Source organism: Barbus barbus, assembly GCF_936440315.1.
Source record: "Barbus barbus genome assembly, chromosome: 14".
NCBI lineage: Eukaryota > Metazoa > Chordata > Actinopteri > Cypriniformes > Cyprinidae > Barbus > Barbus barbus.
In genome coordinates this window covers 28924517-28950138 of record NC_136742.1, presented here as the reverse complement: position 1 = coordinate 28950138, position 25622 = coordinate 28924517, and the positions used below count along the sequence as shown (strand labels likewise).

The following is a 25622-nucleotide window of genomic DNA, read 5'->3' as shown; positions in this document are numbered from 1 at the left end:
AGCAGCTGACATCTTAAACACGTCTTAACACACACAGTCTGCTGGCTTATGTTTAGGACACTTTTAGCATCAGTAAACACACTGATTGATCTTAGAAACAGGCCTGAACGGCTCGTATTGTGTGGGAGGTATTGTTTGTTTTTGTGTTATTTTCTCTCTCCAGCAGAGATGGAGAGTCTCTGTTAGAGAAAGTGAACTGTATCTGAATATACACCTATGCTGCTTGTTTACGGCAGTGTCTCGTGTTTAATATTCAGGAATGTCCTTTGCTTGTGTCCTTGCGCGTGTTTCCAGTCTGCATTAGCTGAATATTTTATGTGTATGAAGCTATTGGATTATGGACACTTACATTGTTTTTCCATTAAGAAATGAAGTATTACCGATAACTTTTAGTACAAACCTACCATTATGTTAACTTCAACTTAGTCAGATTGCATGCTTTGGGGGTGACTCTTATGGGGTGGAATTTCTAATTTGAGGGGGGAGTTGGGGAATTTTTTAAACTACAATCATCTAATCTAAAAATGTTTCGTCACACAGTGTATTTATGTTTTACAATTTATAATGTTGATTCATATTTATATTATGAGGAAGATATTTCAAATGAATTTATTTTAGCTATAAAAGACAAGTATTTGTTTAATATTTTTTTACTGAGTGTTTACATGATAATAATAATAATTATAGTTATCGTCCTTGGTGTGAAGGGGGTTTAACACAGGGTTTATTTTGTGATACTGACCCAGTGACTGTATTCTCCCTTACTTCAGCAGTAGTGTAGTGTATATTTGTTGATGATTGCCTGTGTGTTTCAGGATGACATCATGTCGTTTGAGGCAGAGAAGCAGGCCATTTATCTGCAGGTCTACAGGCCCGTGTATTTCCAGCTCGTAGATGTTCTGCTGCACAAAGCGCAGTTCCCTACAGACGAGGAGTATGCTTCCTGGTCATCAGACGAGAAGGAGCAGTTCCGGATCTACAGGTCTGTCTGTGTGTGTGTGTGTGTGTGTGTGTGTGTGTGTGTGTGTGTGTGTGTGTGATTCATTCTCATGGGCCTGTTGTAACATTCTTCTACACTCAGCAGTTTCATGTTGGATTTGCTGAAGTGGCACAGCAGACAAAGTTGCTGTTTTTGTTAGGAATGAGCAAAATTCAAAAAAAAAAAAAAATATTATATTTTAAATAGTAAATTAAATGTTATATATTTAATATTAAAGTTTTTATTATTAAGGTTTCAATGCATTGTCTTTGAAAATAAAACTAATAACACCACAAAGAGTTCGTGCTACTATAAGGAGTGAAGGGTTGATAATACGATGCATTTCTGTTTGACTCTTTTAGGGTGGATATTTCCGACACACTGATGTATGTCTACGAGATGCTGGGAGCCGAATTACTCAGTAACCTGTATGACAAATTGGGACGACTCCTCACCCATACAGAGCAAACAACAACATGGCAGGTCAGAAAACAATGGATTTAGTCTTCAGTTTTCATTGGTTTTGCTGGGTCAATAAACATTTGACGCGAAAGGGCAAACTTTTGAGGCTAGGGCTGCATGATTGATAAAACCAAAATCACAATAATGGCTTGGTGCGATTATCAAATCTCAAAGGCTTTCATTAAATACAAGCACTGCATGTTTCATAGCACTGTGTTCATCTACACATGAGCAGCTCATGATCTGGTCTTTTCAGCATCTCAGAACAACTTGGTTTGCAAATCAACACAAAATCATCTCTGCATCTGCAATGATTTTGAGTCGTTTCTAAGATGCATTTAAAAAAGCAGCATGCACCAAAAATCTTTTCAGTCTTGTAAACAGAAGCGTTTATAAATTGGCCGTTGTCAGCAAAAACTCTTTAATGGCTTCCTGCAGTCTTTCGCTAAAATAAAAGCTTGTTGGTTAAACATTTGAAAGTGAAGAATTAATAGATTATTAATTTATTCATTTAATTTTTTTATTTTTGCAAAAAATTATATAAAACAAAATATACAAATATTAATTTAAAATATACAAATATATTAATTTATATAATTATAATTTATAATATTTATTAATTCTGTTCATTCATTAATACTGTAATAGATTATTTAAATATTATTATAAATATATTTATTTGACTATGCTATGTTCTAAGTTTTATATAATTGCATAAAATCTCCAAATTGTGCAGAACTAAAAACAAACTGCAAAAATTATAATTATATATACTAATTATATCATTATAATTAAATATATATATTTTTAGATATTTGAAATAAATTGAATTCGAATAATAATATTAATAAAAAATTACAATATTAATATATAAATTATAAATCATAAGTCGCATTTGCAATTTTTATCAGGAAAAAAATTAGATTTTTTTTTTTTTTTTTTTTACCAAATCTTGCAGACCTACATGGTGCACAAGATATTGTGTAACTATTTTTTTATTCCAGCATACGGAAGCGCTGTTGTATGGATTCCAGTCCATTGCCGAAACGATAGATGTGAACTATTCCGACGTCATCCCAGGACTCATCGGTCTCATTCCAAGAATCAACATAAACAACGTCCAGCTGGCTGACACAGTCATGTTCACAATCGGTGTGTGCTCGCAAACTGGTGCTCCTATATCATTAAAAACACTCATTTCTATGTGTCAGGAAATTGGCATTTATAATCTCAAGCATTTTGGGCTGTTTTTACACGTTTTAGTCCAGGCTAGACAATTACACACAATTATTTTCCCACGCAGATACCGAGCTTTGTGTTCCAGCCAGATATTTACCCATTACGTCTCTCCCTGTAGGAGCGTTGGCAGAGTGGTTGGCGGATCATCCGGTGATGTTGAGCAGCGTTCTGCCGCTGGTTTTGCAGGCGTTGGGCAATCCAGACCTGTCTGTTTCCAGCGTCTCCACGCTAAAGAAGATCTGCAGAGAGTGCAAATACGACTTGCCCCCGTACGCCTCCAATATAGTTGCTGTTTCACAGGTATTACACACTCTAAATGATGATACTGTCGCTTATGGGACAAATTCACACTTTTTCACCTATGAATGCCTATCTTTTTTCTTTTCTTTTTTCCAGGAAGTGCTTATTAAACAGATCCATAAGGTGAGTTTGTGTTATGAATAAACCCATTTGTTTTTGCTCAAACAAAGGCAATTTTATAGAGCTGTAAATGGTAATAATTTAGTTAATTAAATAATTTCAGTTCAAGTCACTTTGCATAGTATCCTGATTAGGTATTACACACAAAAAAAGTCAAATGATTTGTCTTTTCCTTTCTGTTAAAATCTAAATGAAACAAAGTCATTAGTGCAAACTTTTTTTTTTTTTCCCTAATTCATCCACCTCTGGACTTTATCTTTGTGATATAAAGTTTACACTTATGCAGTGAAATCTCATTGATCTGAAATCGAATCCATAAAAAGTGGTAAACTAATAACAAGCTTATAATTAAAAGTCCCACATTATGCATAGAATCTTTTTTTTTTTCTGGATATTGGTTGTTAATAATAAACTGAATCCTTTTCACTGTAAAGAAAGTCAAAGAACATTATTTAGATTAGATTAGATTAGATTCAACTTTATTGTCATTTATGCAGAGTACAAGTACAGAGCTAATGAAATGCAGTTAGCATCTAACCAGAAGTGCAAGAATATAGTGTTTTATATACATATAAGTGCAGAGTAAGTGAAGATATGATTTACAGAATATACAGTGGAATTGTTATATACAGTATTGAGCAGAGTATATACAGAATATAAAATAGGAATGCAATGTAGGGATTGTATGTACATTATGAACAGAGCAATGTAGATTATATAGATTACAGATTATATATACACATTATGAACAGCAGAAACGTGAGAACAGTGGTAATAAATAAATACAGCTGGATGAGTGTGCAAAGTATTGATAGAACAATGTATTCTATGCAAAATAGCAGTAGTGCAATATTTTATAGAAATAGTTTACTGTGCTTGTACAGTAACAACTTTAGACAGTTTATAGTGTAATGACTTTGACAATGTGCAGTCTGTGCAAAATATGAGTAGTGCAAATGCATGTGTGTAAAGTACTGTGACCAGTGCAGTAATAAGCAGGTGCAGGAGTTAGATTAGTGGTGTGGCGTTCAGAAGTGTCACAGCTTCGGGGAAGAAGCTCTTCCTGAGCCTACTGGTGCGAGAGCGTAGGCACCTGTAACGCCTGCCGGATGGAAGGAGGGTGAAAAGTCCATGGTTAGGGTGAGAGGCATCCTTGATGATGTTTCTTGCCCTGCCCAGACAGCGCTTATAATAAATGTTCTCAATGGAAGTTAACTGGGTGCCGGTGATCCGTTGAGCAGTTTTCACCACCCGCTGGAGTGCTTTGCGGTCAGATGCGGAGCAATTGCTGTACCATACTGAGATGCAGTTCGTGAGTATGCTCTCAATGGTACAGCGGTAGAATTCCACAAGGATCCTGGGATTCAGGTGAACTTTCTTAAGGCTCCTTAAGAAGTAAAGGCGCTGCTGTGCCTTTTTGACCAGAGTAGAGGTGTTATGGGACCAGGTGAGGTCATCAGAGATGTGGATGCCAAGGAACTTGAAACTCGACACACGCTTCACTTCAGCTCCGTTGATGTAGATGGGTGTGTGTGCATGACTCCTAGTCCGCCTGAAGTCCACAATGATCTCCTTTGTCTTCTGGGTGTTTAGCTGTAGATTATTGGTGGCACACCATACAGCCAGGTGCTGCACCTCATCCCTGTAGGCTGATTCATCGTCATCCTTGATCAGACCTACCACCGTGGTGTCATCTGCAAATTTGATTATGGTGTTGGAGCCATAAACAGGAACACAGTCATGGGTGAAGAGGGAGTACAGGAGAGGGCTCAGTACGCAGCCCTGTGGCACGCCGGTGTTCAGGGTGATGATGGAGGAGGAGAGGTTATCTAACTTGACGGACTGAGGTCTGTTAGTCAGAAAATCTAGAATCCAATTACAGATGGGTGTGCTGATTCCCAGCAGGCTGAGCTTGGAGATCAGCTTGGAGGGGACTACTGTATTAAATGCAGAACTGAAGTCCATGAACAGCATTCTCACATGTGTGTTTTGACTGTCCAGGTGGGTGAGGGCAGAGTGAAGCGCTGTTGAGATGGCGTCCTCTGTTGACCTATTGTGGCGAATGGGATTGGAATGGGTCCAGTGTAGCAGGGAGACAGGATTTTAGGTGGGATGCAACCAGTTTCTCAAAACACTTGGCAATGATGGGGGTGAGTGCAACAGGACGGAAGTCGTTAGGGACCGAGGCAGTGGAATGTTTCGGTACTGGTACGATGGTGGAGGTTTTGAAGATAGTGGGGACAGTTGTTTGGGCCAGGGACAGATTGAAAATGTCCGTGAAGACCTCAGCTAGCTGCTCCGCACAGGCTTTAAGCACACGACCAGGTATTCCGTCAGGGCCAGCTGCCTTCCGTGCATTCACCTTACGCAAAGTGGAGTAAACGTCTGATGTGGAGAGAGTGAGAGGCAGTTCACTGGGTATTTAACCCATTAAATATAGAGATTTTATCAGTATCGGCACAATGTTTTATTGTTTTTTTTATAAACACATTATCTTTGGATTATCTGCTAAATCCAATATTGATAGACCTCTAATATCTAGTATTTATTGGTATATTACTGTTTATATTATATGTTCTTTTAGGCTGTGATTTTTGGCACTTTGCATGGATTTTTTGCTTTCATTGAGGGCAAAAACATTACTTGAAGCTGGAAATGCATCTCTCCTAGTTATGACAGTTAAATCTGTTCATCTTTTCAATCTCTTTCTCTCTAGACGAGTCAGTGTATGTGGTTGATGCAGGCTCTGGGCTTTCTGTTGTCCGCGCTGCCGGTGGAGGAGATCTTGAGGAACCTTCACTCTCTGATCACCCCGTACATCCAACAACTGGAGAAACTAGCAGAGGAGACGGTGAGACATTAAACCCCTCGACTGACATCCTCTCAGACCTGTAGGTTTGTTTATCCATGTGTTGGTTTGGCCCGGTTGCGTGTGAACAGACCCTGCATCTGCGTGAGCGTGTCATAGGATGGAACATTACTCAGCAGGAACAGATTGGCTTTACTCCGGGCGCTGGAAGAGTTAACCGCAGGAGAAATCAGCTTAATGTTACTGAGGGCCCTGTGTGGATTCATATTAAGTAACTGACATTTCAAACACAATATGGGCAGATATTTGATCTATTTTTGTTTCACAAATAGACGTTGTGCCAAAAAAAAGGCTAAAGCAGGATCAATGGAAAAACTGATAAAACAGCAGATCAGTGAACTAACAATATTTTTAAATAGATCACATTCAAACATTCACTCTTTTGCTGTCAAAACATCCTTTTAATTACAAGAAGTGCTGACATTATTTGTTTTGAAGTTCATGCGTGCTAAAATCACCCATGTTGTGTGTGCTAAATTGTCAAGAGCAGAATTCTTTGTTAGTGATGCACTGAAATGTCTTCAACTGAAAATGTTTAGCCGAAAACAAAGTTTAATTAGCACTTTTCCGATAGGGATGCACCGATCCGATACTCAGTATTGGTATCAGCTCTGATACTGGCATTATCTGCCGGATCTGGTATTGGTCAGACGAGACTGATTCAAATCCAATGTTCTGCGTATACTATTGTGTTATTGTTACGCCCCACAAAAGGCGAAAAAAAAAACATTAAAAAGCACCATAAAGTTCTCGTGCACTATATTCCAAGTGTTCTGAAGATGTTCCATAGTTTAATGTGAGGTACAGATTAATATTTAAGTCATTAAATTCAAGTTCACTTAAACTTTTCTCTTAGCTGCGGCTGTCTGTCATCCTCCATTCAGCATTCAAACTGTGGGTCTTGTTCAGTTATGACAGTCAAACGATGAATCCTTCGCCCAAAAGCGCACAGCACCGGCTTCATGGTACAGGCCCCAGATTTAGTCCTTCACTTATATTTGTAAATAATGTTATTTCACTAAATGTTTAGATTTTATCAAATTATTGTGCACTCATTATTTTTCTAGAATAACTTTTGCTGCTTTAATAATTCACTAATCTAGTTTATAATAGTATTTTTGTCATAGATAATGATTATATAAATCTTTCTTTAAAATGAATTTGTCTATATTTAGTAGATTGTGTTTTACATGCAAAACAGTGATGATCAGGTCACCACGCTAAAGTAATTCGACATTGATTAAAAAAAAAAACAGTGCTGATATCGGATCGTGTCGGCCGATACTCAGAATTTTTGGGATTGGATCGGATTGGTTCTGAAAAATTGTTTGTGCATCCCTAGTCAGTTTCAAAACAATGTGGATGAACTACAATAGGAAACGTTAGCTGTATGGATCATAGTGCTGGATTTACAATATTAATTTGTCTTTATTTTTCGATCTTCATTTTGATGAATCAGTGAACCTTTTACTCTGTACTGTATTCAGTTGATGTGTGAACAATACTCCACTAAACATTTATAGTGTTCATTCCCATTCACCAATCGCAATAAGTTTTCTGCTTTGTTACCTTTGATATGAAATGTCTAAGATTTCAAATTTTGTCCATTTTACTATAAAATTCGAACGATGCTTTTAAAAATGTTGACAGATCACTCTAGCTGTCTCAGTTCGTTGCATGTGAACCCATTATCTCTTCGTGTTTAATTCTTAGTTATAGCACAAAATAAACCTTAATGAACATCAGAAGGTGTTGAAAGAAGCAGTACTTACTGAAACTTATATCTCATAATTGTTTCAACCCCGAAATGATGTCAATAAAACAGCTTGTAAACAATGTCACGTAACGTAACATTTACCTCAGAAAAGCCAGAAAATATAACTTTTTAGAGGATATTTTAGATTTTTACTTAACCTGTTGTCTTCATCATTTAAAGTATGTTTGAATAAATCTGTCATGAAAACAAGTTTTTATTACAGCCACCATTTAAATAGTTATATTTCAACAAAAAAATTTATATATCATTAAAAATTTAGTATAAAACTGCCTTGTGTGCAATTTAAACATTTGCAATTTATGTACAACTCAGTTTATACAATACCTGTTTTTTCAGTCATTTTGGTTTCATTGATTCAGTAAAAAATTCATTTTAGTGCATCAATTTTTTTGTACATCTTAAGACATAATGAGAGGAATAAAATGATTTAATTAGTATTGCACTCCGCTGCATATCTACGGCTCAAAATGTGCAGCTGTACCTTTTCTAAGCATTTACACTCACAATTTTCATCTGGCTAAGATAAAAACGGGCAAAAAATCCCACTGACTTATATTGAAATTGTATATAGAGACCAGAATGTTCACTTTAGTGAGTGATTAAAACACCCTGGCAACCATCTTTTTGCATGCATAAGCAAACGTCACTCCCAGAAGTCAAAATGTAGCTTCTAAATACTTTTGCATTGCATTTATTTAGCATTTTATCAAAATGCATGTAAAATCTAAAACGATTTCACTCCTATTTCCAGTTTGGCTTCACATCTGGTCTTTATATGTAATGCATATCTATTTTTGACTTTCGTTTTCTTGTACCTTTCCTTCCCGTCTGGTCCTTCCCAGAAAGACATTACATCAGCCTTCGTAAACAGGCTGTGATGGGCCGCTCACACAATGACCCCTGCTGGCCACAGACGCTGTGAGAGTGTGTCTGAACAATCAACTCTAATGCATCTCCTCTGATGCTATTTTCAGAAGGCGCTGTCTGTAAAATTGCTAAAAATATTCAAAGTAAACTGGAACGTAGTGTACAGTTCTTCACGTTCTTTATAAAACAAATGGTTCTGGGTCTGATACCTGATTGGATGAGCCATTTTTAATAGACAACACATGCATGCATCTCTGACGATTAATTATTTTTACCATTAAAACTACTGAACTTTATTTTATAAAAGTGATTTAAATGTAGGTCTACTTATTTTTTAAAGTAGGCATGTAGTATACTCTTCTTCCAGGTTAACCTTTGGGAAAATAAGGCCGTCTGTGCACCAGTGCCTTTGTTAAAGGTTTAATTGAGCATCTCTTTCTTTTGTGCTTGTGTGTGATGTCACACAGAAAGGAGGACAGTGTAGCGACTCGCTCTGCCTCTCCACCAATCACTGAGCTGTTGTCATGGAGCTAACAGCAGTAATTAGACTGTTGGCCTAATGGTTGTTTAACGACTCTTTAATTACAGCTGATGTTCCCAGGAGCGCCAGCGCAGAGCGTACGCCCATCCCACCCGTCCTGTCTCTTTACCGTTATGGACGCTGAAATTGATTATTTTACTACATGATTAAAGGGCTCATATTGAGGGATATTTTATGCTCGTTTGAAATGTGTTTGATGTATACTATGTAGAAGTGTTAGTATTAGTACTTTAGTATCATTAAGAGTCTATTGTACTTTTTTTATTAATAGTTTGAATTAGTTTTTATTTTTATCATTTCTGTTTGACTTTTTTCAGAATTTTGTGTTTTTGTCATTTTTATTTATTTTTGTGCTATGTTTAGTTTTTATTCATTTTGACTCCTGTTTAGTTTGTCTTTTAGTACAGCAAGTTGAAAATGAGAAATCAAAATGAGTAATGTTTCTTTGGCAACTATCTTAAATAATTTAAATGTTTTAAATATTTGTTTATTGCAGTTAACATTTATTTATTTTGTTTGTTTATTGGTTTTAGTTTTCGTTACTTATAATAACCCATTAATGTGGGAAGAAATCTTTCTCCTGTCCAGGAGACAATTTATTTATACTATTCTGTAAAAATAGGGAAAAATGTGTAATCAAAAATAATGAAGAGCCCCAGGTTTTTTTCACTGTAAAATTAAATATTTAAGTAAAATAATAACATTATTTTTTATTTTACAGTGCAAAATTACATTAATATTTGTTATCAAAAATGGCATTAATTTCTTTTCTTTAACATTGCATTAAGCCATATTGTGATTTTTATTTTGTCTGATCATTCAGCCCTGTAACTTGGTCTGTGAACAACAGATTGAGCTATGCTAGCATGAGAAGTTTAGCCACTCATAGTAGATGTCATTTAAATAGCATGTCTTAAAGGTACAGTAGCACCTTTTTTAAGTTTAATCTAACGTGTGATAGAGAGAGAGAAAATGGTCATGAACAGCTCAGTAAGGACTGTTTATGGTGCATGAAATTTTAACTGAATTTCTAAGTGGATTTTAAAAAAAAAATGTATGCTTTGAAATTGTCAAATATAGCCCCTTTAAAATTAAAAAGCATGCCAAATAACAATCTGACCCTGGTTTCTCTTTTCAGCCAAACCCCTCGAATAAACTGGCCATTATTCACATCCTCGGTCTGCTGTCCAATCTCTTCACCACGCTGGACATCACCAAACAGGAGGAGGAGTCAGGAGAGAATGCCCCGCCCATCAAATCAGCCCCGCCCCAAATAGGCCCCAACCCTGTAAGCACCTTCCAGCTGTCCACGGTCACTGCGAAGCAGCCGTTTTCAATATGTCAGAGGTGGACTTGAGTGTATTTGTGTGTTCTAGGTGGTGGTGGTGCTCCAGCAGGTCTTTGCACTGATACAGACGGTCCTCAGTAAATGGCTGAATGACTCGCAGGTTGTGGAGGTAAGACGTCTTATTCTGCCTCATCTCCAGATGCTGCCATAGTCATTTGCTCAGGTTTCATTATGTCTTTTCAATATGGATGCAGGACAGATTTAATTCTGCTCTCTCTCAGGCGGTGTGTGCCATCTTTGAGAAGTCTGTGAAAACTCTCCTGCATGATTTTGCCCCCATGGTGTCTCAGCTGAGTGAAATGCTGGGGCAGATGTACAGTACCATACCGCAGGCGCCTGCGCTGGATTTAACACGCCAGGTACACGAAACGCAGAATGACAAATTTGTTTATACAGGATGTAATGTCCATGTGGGTCCTTAAAAAATAAAATTTTGAGGCCATAAACAGTCTTAATTATCATTTCAAGTCACATTTATTGATACAACACGGATTGTTTCAAAGCAGCTTCAAGTTAATAAAACAGGAAAATAACAGTGTTAATGTTGTAAATACTTCAGGTATAAAATATTTACATCTAGTCATTTAGCAGACACTTTAATCCAAAGGGATTTACAAATGAGGACAATAGAAGCAATCAAAACCAACAAAAGAGCAATAATATGTAAGTTAGGTTAGTCGGTTAGTCCAACGCAGTACAAGTAGCAAGGTTTTTTTTCTTAAAATAAATCAAAAGAAAACAAGTAGATAGAATAGAGAATGCTAGTCTTAGAGGGACATTTTTTTAAGTAAATATAAAGAAATCAAGTCGATGGAATCTAGAAAAAGAATAGAGAATGCTAGTGTTGATTTTTTTTTTTTTTCAATTAAATTAAAAATATAGTATAGTAGAAATAGAATAGAGTGCAAGTGTTAGAGGGTCAAGGTTTTTTTTTTGTTTTTTTTTTAAATAAAAAACAGCTAGATGAAATAGAATAGAGATTGCAAGTGTTAGAGGGTCAATTTTGTAATAAGAAAACAAGTAGCTCTGTAGAACATATTAGTGTGATTATTCAGCTTCATTTAGTTCATTGTTTCAATTTAGTTCAGTAGCTGTCAGTGTTGCAAAGTTCATTGTTTTATTGTTGAATCAGTCAATTTTGGGATGGAAAAACTGAAATTGTGATACAACCTAATGTGATTATTAAACTTCAAAAGGCTGTAATTGAAATGCATAAATGCAAGCTCTACATGTTCAAAGTCAAAACGTAATTCTGCAGGCTCCCAGTTATAGGGCAGTTCAGTCAATGAATAGCACACTTCTTATGATCAGCTGTTAATGAATTATGACAATGTTTACTTTATGGTGTTTTTTTGTAATATGTTGTAGATTTTTGTAAGATTTGCACATTTTTATCTCCCTCATCTTTTTGATCTGTGCAATAATCTTTAAACACATTATCAAATCAGCCACCTCTAACTCATATGTATGGATATAAAAGTTTGTAAACAAATTTCATTACATATGTGTATATATATATTTTATAAAACATATGTTGAGCATTTTAAACTTGCAATAGCCATGTTTTGTTCGTTGAATGTGTGCCTCAGCCTGTTTAATTATGAATCTGAGTTAAGCTTAAATTTGATTTTGAAAACTCCGAAGCCTTGAATGTTGTGCTGCTTATGAGTTTCGTTTGATTGATTTTGTTCTCTTGCAGATGGTCCACATATTTGCCAGTGAAACGAATCATTTCCCCCCAATCAAAGTGCTGTTTGAATTGGTCACTTCTGTTACTCTGACCATCTTCCAGCAAGGTAGGCATCCTGGGAACAACCAGCTGCAGAGGGCGAAGGAAATCATGTGGTTTTGATATCTTTCCTGTCACTGTTTCCAGTTGTTGGCATGTATCTGTTTTTTAAACCCGTACACACAGAGTTCAGAAATGGGCATGATCTTATGAAATGGTTCTTGTTTTCTGAAATGGTGTGGTGACTTTTGATCCTGTTGTTCTGCTTGAAACTTTCACCCAATGAATTTCACACACGCTTAGATGAAGGGCGTTTTCACAATTCACACAAGAGTTTGTGATCTGGATCCGAATGCATTTAGTGCTGTTTACACCTGGTATTAACAGTCATTTCAGGTGATCTGATTGATTGACAGGTGAGTAGGCAGTGCTTCACTCTTGTCTGGGGCACATCAGGATGCATTAGCATTTATGCTACAAATGCATCAGAATGTGAATTCAATTATTTGACCATAACACAGTTCATACACTGTTTACATCTGTATTGAGTGCTCACCACTTGTGATTGGACCACCTGAGGTGGATCTTAAAACCAAATGTAAATGTTTTTTTTTTCCAAATATATTTATATCTTTAACTGAAATGATCTGGTCTCTACAAAAGTAATTTTTCTTCTACAAATCATAACAAAACAATTCCCATTGAAATGACTGGATTTCACTTGGTAGATTTTGCTGAACAATGATAAATAGGACCACACACTAAAATGCACTATAGAGTTTCATGAATTGCTTTAAGCAGTGTTATAATGTGCACCAAAGCAAATTTGACACAATATTGGTTAAACTAATAGTCATGATTATTAAGCTTACAAATTATAATCACTATTATTAATCACAATTTTTCCCGTTTGAGAATTTTCTTTTTACATTTCATACACAAATCAAAAGAACTTTAGATCATACTCAGGGTTTATTATATCTCATCTAGTTTCTTGATTTATTATATTTGGCATATAATTAAACGCTCTCTACATTAAGAAAACTGGTTAAAGCTTAGGTAGGTTGTTGCAAAGTTAAACCTTCCAAGTAAATCCAAATTATGTTCATGGTTTTTTTTTCTGTAAAAACAAAAAAACTTAGTATTGTAGCTCAGAAGTTGCGTAAGTGTGTTAATTCACTATCAGCACAATATAGTCTAGATTCATGGTTGGATTTATCACAGTTTGTCACTGAGAAGGTCTGCTTGTATTAATGATTATGAATGCAGCCCTATTTACCCATAATGCTGTGTATACACATTCATAAATTGGGGATTTTGCTTTTGTGCACCTGCTAAACCTGTCTTAGGGCTTTTTTCTTTTCATTGCACCACTTCCACCCACTTTTCTTGTTGATTTGAATGAAAAACATGCCTTCTTTTACTTGGTGAGCTGAAAGTGAGCTTTATTGCCATTCTGCTATATGTAGAGACATACAAAGGAATGAAATGTGATGCAGGACTTTGAAAATTTTTTACTGAGAAATTGATGGTAAATTCCACAAACAATTACAAAGTAAGTTACCAAATTTTAATTTTCTGGTTTGGACCAACCAATGACAAGAAGTGTGAAAACAGCCTAAAATTGTCCAGCATGACTCAAAATACTAACACAGTGACACACAATGACCTACAAAACACACACAGTCACATAGTTGGTCTTTGCATGTGTCCACTGGCGTGCTTGCATCCCTCACTTCTTGTCTGTCATTCATCACATTCTTTTGTTTTAACCACATCGTTTCTAAATCAGCAGAAATGTGAGCGATAACACTCTTATCCCGATCAGGTGTCGTGACCGAGAGGACATGTCGTGGCCTGTGTGTTTGTGTGTCGTTTGTTTTCTGTGAAGGGGCGGGGTTTGATGGGTCTGGTTTGTGGGGGCGGGGTCTTGTTTGGAGTGTGGGAACAGCTAAGGGAGGGAAGTTTGGGACTGACTGCTACCTTGCTCTTCCGGGGGTGGCGGTGGGAACCAAGCGCTCACCAGCCGCGGCGGGCCAGTCAGGTGTCTGAATTGAATTTACAGACAACGAAAACAAATAAAACACACTAAAAAGAAAGCAAGCAACACAAGTGTCATCACAGTAACAGGTGCCTCCTGGGTTCCCACTCCAAACCCACTGTTTCTTTTGTTTTTTAGGTTTATTTTCTTTCTCTCGTTACTTCTATTTCTTTTCCTTTTTTGTTTCTCCCCTTCAGAACGGACTCATTGATCTGTCTTTCTTTGTTTTTCCTCTTTTCGTTTTTCGCAACTGCCTTCAAGTCGTTCATGTTCCCTCCTCTTTCTCTGCCCTACTTCTCTCACGCGTGCGATTATTTCCGTCCAGTTGACTTTTCCGTTCCACATGACTGTTCGATCTGTTCTTTTGCTGTTTGTATATATTCTTATTATTCTTATTATTTGTTAAGTTTCATCTTTATTATATTTTAGGGCCCAGGGATCATCCTGATATTGTTGATTCATTTATGCAACTCCAAGCTCAGGTGTGTTTTTTGTTTCTTATTTCATTCACTTTGGGTTTCTCTCTTCTCTTTCGCTGTCCCTTTCTTTCTCACTTCTCTTCCCTTCTGTCCTGTGTCACAGGGTCTTTACAGACCCTTGTTTTGCTCGGGCAGTGGAATTGACCTGAGGGGTTTTGCGATTGGATGATTGACAGTTCTTTTGTCCAATAGTCACACAGACAACAGTCAGCACCTCTACATCTCATTCAGTCCAAGGATCCTGATCCTGGTTTATTACACATCAAAACTTGGCTGTGATCGTGTTGCATTTCGCCGCATTTCTTTTACAGTGCAGTTGGCCTAAATTCTGGGATAATTAAATAATTATGTAGAATATTATATATGAATAATTTTATAAATTAATTATTATAATTTTAAATACAGCAGGATTTTGCCCAGTTGAAACCCAACTTTATCTTTTGACACATCGCTTGTTGCCAATGCATCTAGAAAAGAAGCGAGTTACAAAAGTTGAGAATACACTGAACATCTAAGATTTAAAGAGAAATTAAATCAAACTTTAGGATTTTGAGTAATTAAAAATAAATTAAGCGTATAGATAAGAAATGTTTGAGAATCTATGCTAATTTATAAATAAAATGAGTAAATAGTAATGATCTACCTCAGTTTTTATATTGATGCACACATTTTGTTGTTAGTGTCATCCACAAAAATGAGCAATTTCAATAATTACACACATTTTTAAAACTTATTACATTATTTATTTTAAAAAGGAATTAAGGGAAATTAAAAGGTTAAGATGCAGAAAATATTAAATTAATTATGGTTAACTAAAATAAAAAAAATATTATATATATATATATATATTATTATATATATATATATATTATTATATATAAAAAAATTAAAATTTATTTTCATTTGATTAAACCTACAGTAAACTGCTTTTGTTTGTTCAAAACTACAGTAAAACTGTAATATTGTAAAATATTACTAGAATTTAGATGTTTTCTATTTGAATATATTTTAAACCACAATTTATTCCTTGTGATGCAAAGCTGAATTTTCAGCTTCATTACTCCAGTGTCACATGATCCTTCAGAAATCATTCTAATATGCTGATTTTGCTTGCCGAAATGTTTCTTATTATTATCAGTGTTGAAAACAGCTGCTTCAGATTTTTGTGGAAACTGAGACATTTTTTTAAAATACAAAGTTCAAAAGAACAGCAATGATTTAAAATAGAAATCTTAGTAACATAGTATCATTATAAATGTCTTTACTGTCGCTTTTGATCAATTTAAAGCATCCTTGATGAATAAAAGTTAAGATCAAGATCCCACAAACCCCTACCGCCCCTTCCAGTGTCATTCCAGCCCTAAAAACCGATGATAGCCTAAATGAATTAATCTCAATGAATTGATTCAAATGAATTGGCTCTCTCGTTTGTCTTCTCATGAAGTTCTCATGAGGTTCTCCTTATCTATCGGTTTCTCTCTCTGTCTCTTTCTCAAATATCCTCTCATCCTCAATGAGTTTCTTAATGCATCAGTTGTCTTTATCGTACATGTTACTTAGATTTCTGTTGCATTCAGTCCAACTGAGCAGAGAAAGTAGTGATCGAACAGATGAAAACCAAGTGAGAACGCTAAAGAGAGAAAAATCATCATACCTTTAGTTTCTATTGAGTTAAATTTCAGTATTTTAGTTTCTTTGGTGTTGATTTCTTACTTACCTGATCTGTTTGCATTGAATATGTACGTTTGGTTGATTTTCTAGAGCTAGACAGGTGTAGGGAGTGAGTGATGGAGGGTGGGCGGGGCACAGGAGTGATTGACAGGGTTCCAGGGGCGGGGTTTGAGTCATGTGCTCTGTTCATTGGCTCTGTCTGATTCGTAGGCCCTCAAACGGAAGCCCGACTTATTCTTATCAGAGAGTCTTGATGTGAAAGCCGTGTTTCACTGTGGTAAGTCTGTTTAAAATGTAGAAACTGAGTATGAATGTGTGTGAATGTCTGAGCCTCTGTAATATTTAAAACAGAGTCATTTCTCTAATGCTGCTCTGTTTCGGCTGTAGGAGTGCTGTCACTGAAATTCCCAGAAGCCCCGACAGTCAAATCTACCTGCCTTTTCTTTGTAAGTCAGAGATCATCTTAATAACCTGAAGTATTATTCACACCAAGGAATACAGGAGCTGATCAAAAGTTTGGAATAATTAGTGTTTTTGAAAGCAGTCTTTTATGCTCACCAAGGCTCCATTTATTTGATTAAAAATACAGTGAAAAATATTATTACAGTTGTTTAAATGTACAGCTTTCTGTGTACATATTTTTAAAAAAATAATTCATTCCTTGTGATGCAAAGCTGTATTTTCAGCATCATTTCTCCAGTCTTCAGTGTCACATGATACTTCAGAAATCATTCTAATATACTGATTTGCTGCTCGGTTATCAATTATTATTGGTGCTCAATCATAAATAATGGTTGTTATTAATGTCGTAAACAGTTTTCGCTGCTTCATATTTTTGTGGAAACCATGATGCATCTTTTTCAGGATACTTTGATTAAAGAAAGTAAAAAAAAACAACATTTATTTGAAATCAAACTCGTGTGACATTATAAATGGCTTCGTTTTTGATCATTTAATGCATCCTTGCTAAATAAGACTTTTTTTAAACTCTATTGTGTAACAAGGTTTCCACAAAACTATTAAACATCACAACAGTTTTCAACATTGATGATAATCAGAAATGTTTCTTGAGCAGCAAATCAGCATATTAATGATTTCTGAAGGATCATGTGACACTGAAGACTGGAGTAATGATGCTGAAAATACAGCTTTGATCACAGCAATAAATCACATTTTAAAATATATTCAATCAAATATTCAATTAAATTTTTAAATTGTAATATTTACTAATATTACTGTATTTTTGATCAAATAAATGCAGCCTTGAGCAGAAGAGACGTCTTTCAAAAAACTTAATTCCAAACTTTTGTATTGTTTTGGTGGAAAATGTAGTTTTCTGTGTGAACTGACCTTCAGTTTGTGTCTCTCTACCTCCTTTGAAATATACTTTCATAAACAGTAGCCATGAGCAATGTTGAAATGTTTGTTTATTTGCATTGAGTGCAGACGGAGCTAATACCACACTGCGCAGACGTTCCTCCTGTTGGTCAGATCGTGCAGGAAGATGGTAAACTCCTCCTATTGGCTGTATTGGAGGTGAGCTTGTACAATACATGAAGGTTGTTGAATGTTGCATAAAAATAAAAGCACAAAGGTCTGACTTATCTGTTCTTTCATCAGGGCATCGGCGGTCAGTCGTCCCGCAGTCTGATGGATCAGTTTGCGGAGGTGCTCTTCTGTCTGAACAAGCATTGCTTCGCTCTGCTGACGGTGTGGCTCAAAGAAGCTCTGCGCTCACCGGGCTTCCCGTCCTCGCGCGTCTCTGATGAACAGAAAAACACGTTCAGCCAACAGGTGCTCAGGTGAGATGGGTTCATTAGTGCCATTTGACCATTCTGGTGAATATTACCTTCTTCATAATATTATGTAGAACATTATATGAATATTAAATTCTACAAGTTTTCGGTCTGTGAGGCTTTTTAAAATTCTTTTGAAAGAAGTCTCTTCTGCTCACCAAGGCTGCATTTATTTGATCAAAAATACAATAAAAACAGCAATATTGTGAAATATTATTACAATTTAAAATAACTGTTTTCTATTTGAATATACTGTAACATGTAATTTATTCCTGTGATCAAAGCTGTATTTTCAGCATAATTACTCCAGTCTTCAGTGTCACACGATCCTTCAGAAATCATTCTAATATACTGATTTGCTGCTCAAGAAACATTTCTGATTATTATCAATGTTGAAAACTGTTGTGCTGCTTCTCATTTTTGTGGAAACTGTGATGCATTTTGTTTCTGTGAACAAAGTTCAAAAGAACAGCATGTATTTTAAAATAAAAATCTTTTGTAACATTTTAAATGTCTTTAATGTCACTTTTCATCAATTTAATGCATCCTGCTGCATAAAAGTATTAATTTCTTTCAAAATAACAAATCTTACTTGACCCCAAACTTTGTTGACAGTACATAGATGTTTTTGCAAGTTTAGTCAGATGATGCCTATGTATGTCAGAGTATTATTAATATATTGCTTTATATATTCACCTTTATAGGTTTCGTTTTAATTTGACTTGTTAAATATTTCTATGTAGCTTTAATTTTTATTGCAGTTTTTGTTTTAGTAATTTTAGTACGTCAACAAACTTTTTTTCCATCAGTTAGTTGCCCTTTTTTCAGCTTCATTTCAGGTAACAAAAATATTTTTAATAGGTTTAGCTCAGCCTAAGTTTCAGTTACCAATAACAACACTGCCCCCTGAATATAATGTCAATATGGCCTGTATTTGACATCTCTGCAGCTGAGGTCTTCATGCACACGTTCTCAGAAAACCCATCATCTGAGAATGAAAAACTATTTATTTTTCTGTTTCCTCGCAGGGAGCGAGTGAACAAGCGCCGAGTGAAAGACATTGTGAAGGAGTTCACCCTGGTGTGTCGTGGCCTTCACGGAACCGAATACGCCGCGGACTACTGAGCCACCACTCGTACGGACACAGAGTGTGAGGAAACCCAAAAAGTGCAACTCCCAGAAGCCCTCAATGTGATGCGAATGACATGTGTCAGAACTGACCGTCTGAGAGTCGGGATTTTCCTCCAACTCGTCCTTCTCGCACTCTCTCTCTCTTTTTTTAACCACTGTCTCATTGGATTTTGGGGCCTCCGTAGGGCAATCCGAACAGGCGACATCTCCGCTCCCCGCATCTCATGGCATGTTTGCTGGAAACCGTTCTTTGATTCTCCCACGTTCGATCTTCCGTGGCTCTTGGGCTGTTTTCCTTGGGATAATTTGCATTCGTTTGAACAAAGAAATGGTGTTAGTTAAATGTTTTTTATTTTTATTTTGGAGATACTGAAATAAAAAGTATATATACACACATATACGTATTAAAATAATATATAAATGCACATAATAATCTAGTAAACCGTGGGGTGATGAGTCCATGTGCTGCTAACAGAGGGAGGGACCAAAACAGACTGATTTTTCTCTGTGGCTTTATATCTATCCTCTATTATCTGTCTGTTTAACCCCTCACGCTCGATTCTGCCAAAATGTTGTGGACGCTTTTTAATGAAATGATTATTAAAACAATCATAATAATCATTTCATAAAAATATATATATATAGGTCAGCAGCATATTTGGTGACTAGTAGAGACCGGGTGTTACACAACGAATAAGAGAGAGATACCAACCATCATGACTTCATAACCTGTACATTTTTCTTTATTCCTCCAGTGAAACACAAAGAAGAATTTCTAAAGTTGTACAGGTTTGGATTGACATGAGATGGTGCATAAATTCATTTTTGGCTAAACTGTCCTTTTAATGTTGGTAGGTACATGCACACACACATCATGGTGCCAGTAAACATTTGAAGTGTTTTTGAAACGAGTTATAAAAGAAATAGTTCACCCAAAATTGCTGAAATTCTACTCTCCTTCAGGCCGTCCAAAATGTAGATGAGTTTGATTCTTCATAGGAATAGATTTGGAGAAATGTGGCATTACATCACTTACTCAGCAATGGATGCTCTGCAGTGAATGGGTGCCGTCAGAATGAGAGCCCAAACAGCTGATAAAAACACCACAATAATCCACACCACTCCAGTCCATCAGCTAACGTCTTGTGAAGTGAAAAGCTGCGTTTTTGTTTTTAAACAAATCCATCATTAAGGCATTTTTAACTTAAAACTGTTGTTTCCTCTATCTTTCACATCTGAATCGGGAGACATATATGAGCAAATCAAACACCATTTACAAGTGAAAACATAAAAAAAAAAAAAAAAAAAGTTCTAAGCAAATATGTGGGTGGATTTTAATGTAACGGGAGATGGATTTTTTCACTAGAGGAAGCGTTATTAGGGATTATGGATTCATATTTTGACCAGAAGTGGCAGTGTGAAGTTAAAGCTTCTTAATGATGGGTTTTTCTTATAAACATGCAACTTTTCTCTTCACAAGATGTTAACTGATGGACTGGAGTGGTGTGGATTACTTGATGTTTTTATCAGCTGTTTGGGCTCTCATACTGACGGCACCCATTCACTGCAGAGCATCCATTAGTGAGCAAATGATGTAATGCTACATTTCTCCGAATCTGTTCTTATGCAAAACAAACTCATCTACATCTTGGATGGCCTGAGGGTGAGTAAATTTTCATCAAATTTAAATTTTAGGCGAGCAATGCCTTTAAACATACTGCATGTCTCTCTCTCTTTTTCGTTTCCCGCCCAGTTGCTTGCCGACATGTAGCATGCGTGTTGCGTTACATACGGGCCCAGAATGTGTCGTAATCAGTGGACGAGGGCTGTTCTATCGTGTTTGTTTACTAGCGAATCACAGAGTGAGAACAAAGGGAGAGACTGAGACAGAGGAGTCAAATGTACATTAGGTTTTTTGTTTTCTTTTTTTGTACCTTGTTTTAATTTATTAAATACATCTGAGATGGCAGCTCTGGGTTCTGTGGTCTGTCTGCGTGAATGATGGTGTGAATGCTCATCACAAGACTAAACCAAACCACAAGCTCTTCAGGTGAGTATTGGAGCGTGCAGTGTTCATTCAAGCCCAACTTCTTGGGCTACAGGAACGTTTTTGTAATTTTTACTGCAGTGAATATTTCTCAGGTTGCTTATTTTCTGTACCTTAAACTCTTGACTGCAAGAAAAAAAACTATTAGACTATAATTGCACATGGAAATAAAGTTATGTTGTCCTTTTGTGACAACATGCCCCTAACAGTATAAGGAACAAGCAATTCATGAAACAGTAAAAATGTTAACGGATCAAAACCAAACAGATACCCTGAAAAATAATATAAACTGCAGTGAACTGATGAATCCATGCCGTTTTATTTGATGAAGGGGAGTTACTGTAGTTCTTCATATTGATCAGCAGATGTCTCTACAGCTCTGGAGAAACATTGAGAGTTTGTCACGAGGAGAACCTAATAAAGTCGTAGTCAGGTAAAATGTTTTATTTTTTATTCATGTACTTTAATCAGCTTTATTTACGTTACATGACCTTGAAGTCATCACAGACACCAGCTTGATATTAGGAAACTGCTAGAGTTTATTTATTTTTGCAAATGTGTTTTTAGCTTTTAATAAACTGCAATGTAAAATATCAGATTTAAATATAGGTTGGGATGCTATTATTTATAGAATATTAAATTATTTATGGAATAGTTCATTACTGTAAATGATGGAAACACCATTTTAGTTGATGTCTAGAGCATTATATAGCTATATGTAAAGTCATGGTTTCTGCATTTGTATATGAAGGACAAATGGCAGCCGTTTTGTAGGATGGCACTCGTTCTGGTATATAGTGAGTGATTCTGTCCAAACAGTCGTCTTCTGTAATCTATTCTACACCTTTCAGTACGATTGCTGTTGTTTATCATTATGTAAAATAATTACTTTAAACCATTGGTCTCAAACTCAGTCCCCGCAGCTCTGCACAGTTTAGCTCCAAATCACACCTGCTTTGAAGTTTCTAGTGATCCTGAAGAGCTTGATTGGCTGGATCAGGTGTGTTTGATTAGGGTTAGAGCTAAACTGTGCAGAGCTGCGGCCCTCCAGGAACTGAGTTTGAGACCAATGCTTTAAACAGTGCATTAATACAATGACCCACTGACACCTTTAAAGACAACACAACATAACACCTGTATGTCCGGTTTAAACACTGCATGATGTGTACAGAACCGGATCTCTCGGTTTGGTCCAATTATAGTTAGAGGAGATCACAGTTTACGAAACCTCACTGAATCAAACTGACCAAAAAAACAATAGAATACTTTTAATTGATTTCTAAAGAAATAAACAGAAATCTGAAGAAAATTATACGGATTATAACGTCCTGACGGTGAGTAAATCTATTTCTATAGTCTTTGGTAAATCATGATTTTTTTTTTTTTTAGGAGTACTGTACCTTTAAGATTAAAGCGTTTTGATTTTAATATTTTGTGTTTGTTGTTATAATGGTGTTATCTAAATACTTTGCATTAGTAATACTTAGTATTTTTTGTATATGTACTTTATATAAACTCTAACACTACAGTGTATTGACAATCATACCGATAAAGATTCAATGAATTAAATCATCAGCAGTGAACCTGAAATCCAGGGATTTTGGGACCAGGGGGAATCTCTCTGTCTCTCTCTCTCTCTCTATCTACCTCTATCTCTCTCTGTCCCCCTCTCTCTCTCTCTCTCGCTCTCTCTCTCTCTCTCTCTCTGTCCCTCTCTCTCTCTTTCTCTATCTCTCTCTCTGTATCTCTCTCTCTCTCTCTGGTGTTCTTCTGACTCTGTCTCTGGAGTCTCCAGACTGAAGTCATGGAATCAGACATCACTATAGGTTCTACGGTCTGATTCTGTCAGGAATCATCGGATCTGATGGGACATTTAAGGATGTTTTTCCCTGATGTCTCATATTTACTGCTGTTGTTGGGAATCTCGTGTCTGACTGGCTTCACTAAGACTTCACAGGAGTTCTCAGGTACTGAACACCACCATCATCATCACTACCATCATCACCTACAAGTGTTTGTGTACTGACACTTTATCATGTAGGCTATTACTCTTTTAAAATGCAATTGTTTAACACGCGTTTAGTAGAATTTTTCAGCTTTGCATTTTAAAACTTAAAAAAAAAAAAGTTTCAGCTGTATTTTTTTTTTTTTTGTGCATTATTGAGGTATTGATGTGACATGCGCGAGTTTATTTAATCCCGGATTAAATATATGAAACATTAACAGATTGTTTCGCGGAAACTTCCGCGACCGACGCGATCAAAGAGAAAGTGCACGTGTGCGCGCGCCCATTGGGTTACACTGTTGCATGCCATCTTCATATACACTTAATATATACAGTGGGGTCCAAACGTCTGAGTAATTAATGAAAATGCATCTGTTTAGCATTTTAAAAATTAAAATAATATTTTCATTACATAATTAGGCTATATTATTTGGCGATTTGGAATTTGAGTGAGACGTTGAATTGAAGGAACATGAAAGGAGAATGTCTTTTGAGGCCCTTTGTATATGAAAATATATATAATATGAACAGTTCAGATGCAAAAGCCTCTTAAGTGCCATCTGAAATTTTCTTCTAAAATTAGCATTTTTCTCAGGCTTTGTTTATGTTCAATTATTTCACTTTAGTGGCAATAAAAACAACTATTTATTGCCATTACTGCTCATTTTATTAGAAAATTTCAAACAGCACTTAGAGGCTTTTGCATCTGAACTGTTCATATATATATTTATATGAGAAATGCATGAAGCATTGATTTCATGAACACTGATTGTTGTGCATATATTAGACTGTTTTATCTTTTAAAGCGTGATGTGATGAGAAGAGCTACATCCTCAGCTCTGTGTGTGTAGTTTCCCTGTAGTTTATGAAGGCTTCGGTCAGTGAAGACTTGAAGGACACATCAGAAACAGCTGTGATGTGGTGAGTGGAGGCAGATCTCAGTGTGCCATGGCAATCTGTGTTTGTTTTAATAGAATTGTGTTTGCATTTCTCTGCTTAATTCACTTAGATGTGCAAAGCTTTGTTTTGGATGAAAAATCAACATCATGTTTATTGTTTGAGTACCACAACTGAACTTTAATTGACAGTCAGGTTTATTTTTGTAGTGCTTTACACAATACAGATTCAAAGCGGGTTTATAGAAGATAGAGGCGTATTGGGTGAGTCTCACGAAACCTGTTAAAGCCATGTCAGGGTATTTAAAAATATAATAATTATGTATGAATGCGTGTTATGTATTTCAGGGTTATTGGAAAACTAAACTATTTTCATTACTTGAAATAAACATTAACTGAAATAAATTGTTATAAAATAATATAAGCTTATTTTATTTCAGCTACAACATTTCATTTTTCTTGGGTTTATGTACTAAAATAAACAAAAACTAAAACTCCATAAAAACTACATTTACATTAATAAATAAATAAATAAATACCCCAAAAGAAACACAGCAAATCTTGTCGATTAAAGTGGTGTAAATTTATTTACTATAGCTTTTTTTTTTTTGTCATTTATAGAATTTAAAATAAAAACAAAGCCTGTTTTTGCACTGTGACATTATTTTCATGTCTAATTACTGTCATGTGAAAAATACAAAAAATATACTTCATGATAGTATTTCCTGCTCTGCCTCAAATTTCTGCTGATTTAAATAAAAATATGCACAGAATGGTTAACATCCATATTCGAGTAACAAGAGAGTAAATATCAATGAGAATAACAACAATAACAGGACGTGTTTAAATAATCAAAGTGCAACAAGAGAATCGACTTGTCAAAGAAAGACACATCAGTGGAAGATTGTTGGTTATTTTCAGCTGATCACAGTTGAGTTGTTGTTCTGTCGGGTCACACACTCTGGAACGTCAGTTTGATTGACAGGTGCTTGAAGAGGCTGACAGAAGTTGTCGATGGAGTCGGAGCATCTGTTGCCGGGCAACAGTGAAGTGACATACGGCCAAGTACGGTGACCCATACTCGGAATTCGTGCTCTGCATTTAACCCATCCAACGTGCACACACACAGCAGTGAACACACACACACCGTGAACACACACCCGGAGCAGTGGGCAGCCATTTATGCTGCGGCGCCCGGGGAACAGGCCTGTACATCTGTCCTACAGGAACCTTGTGCCTTTGTGTGTGCTGTGTTTTATCTTGGTTAATTAGCTTCACACACACACACACGCATTTAGATTCATTGTGTGTGTGTGTGTGTGTGT

The 25622-nt window shown here is 36.1% G+C and overlaps 2 protein-coding genes across 2 annotated transcripts in view; both read left to right on the top strand.

Moving 5' to 3' along the window:
* Positions 1 to 21317, top strand: part of LOC306880561 (importin-13-like) — a 44516-nt gene extending 23199 nt beyond the window's left edge. The window contains exons 6-21 of the mRNA XM_079434164.1: positions 816 to 982; positions 1342 to 1462; positions 2446 to 2593; positions 2799 to 2980; positions 3077 to 3103; positions 5817 to 5951; positions 10293 to 10442; positions 10531 to 10611; positions 10724 to 10861; positions 12202 to 12298; positions 14702 to 14754; positions 16633 to 16699; positions 16810 to 16868; positions 17869 to 17958; positions 18043 to 18224; positions 19247 to 21317. Coding sequence (XP_079290290.1) covers positions 816 to 982; positions 1342 to 1462; positions 2446 to 2593; positions 2799 to 2980; positions 3077 to 3103; positions 5817 to 5951; positions 10293 to 10442; positions 10531 to 10611; positions 10724 to 10861; positions 12202 to 12298; positions 14702 to 14754; positions 16633 to 16699; positions 16810 to 16868; positions 17869 to 17958; positions 18043 to 18224; positions 19247 to 19343 — 1794 coding nt within the window. The 3' untranslated portion in view covers positions 19344 to 21317. The remainder of the gene's footprint in view (positions 1 to 815; positions 983 to 1341; positions 1463 to 2445; positions 2594 to 2798; positions 2981 to 3076; positions 3104 to 5816; positions 5952 to 10292; positions 10443 to 10530; positions 10612 to 10723; positions 10862 to 12201; positions 12299 to 14701; positions 14755 to 16632; positions 16700 to 16809; positions 16869 to 17868; positions 17959 to 18042; positions 18225 to 19246) is intronic.
* Positions 21318 to 23260: 1943 nt separating this feature from the next.
* Positions 23261 to 25622, top strand: part of eva1aa (eva-1 homolog A, regulator of programmed cell death a) — a gene marked incomplete at both ends in the record, with an annotated part of 54337 nt that continues 51975 nt past the window's right edge. The window contains one exon of the mRNA XM_079434338.1: positions 23261 to 23363. Coding sequence (XP_079290464.1) covers positions 23261 to 23363 — 103 coding nt within the window. The remainder of the gene's footprint in view (positions 23364 to 25622) is intronic.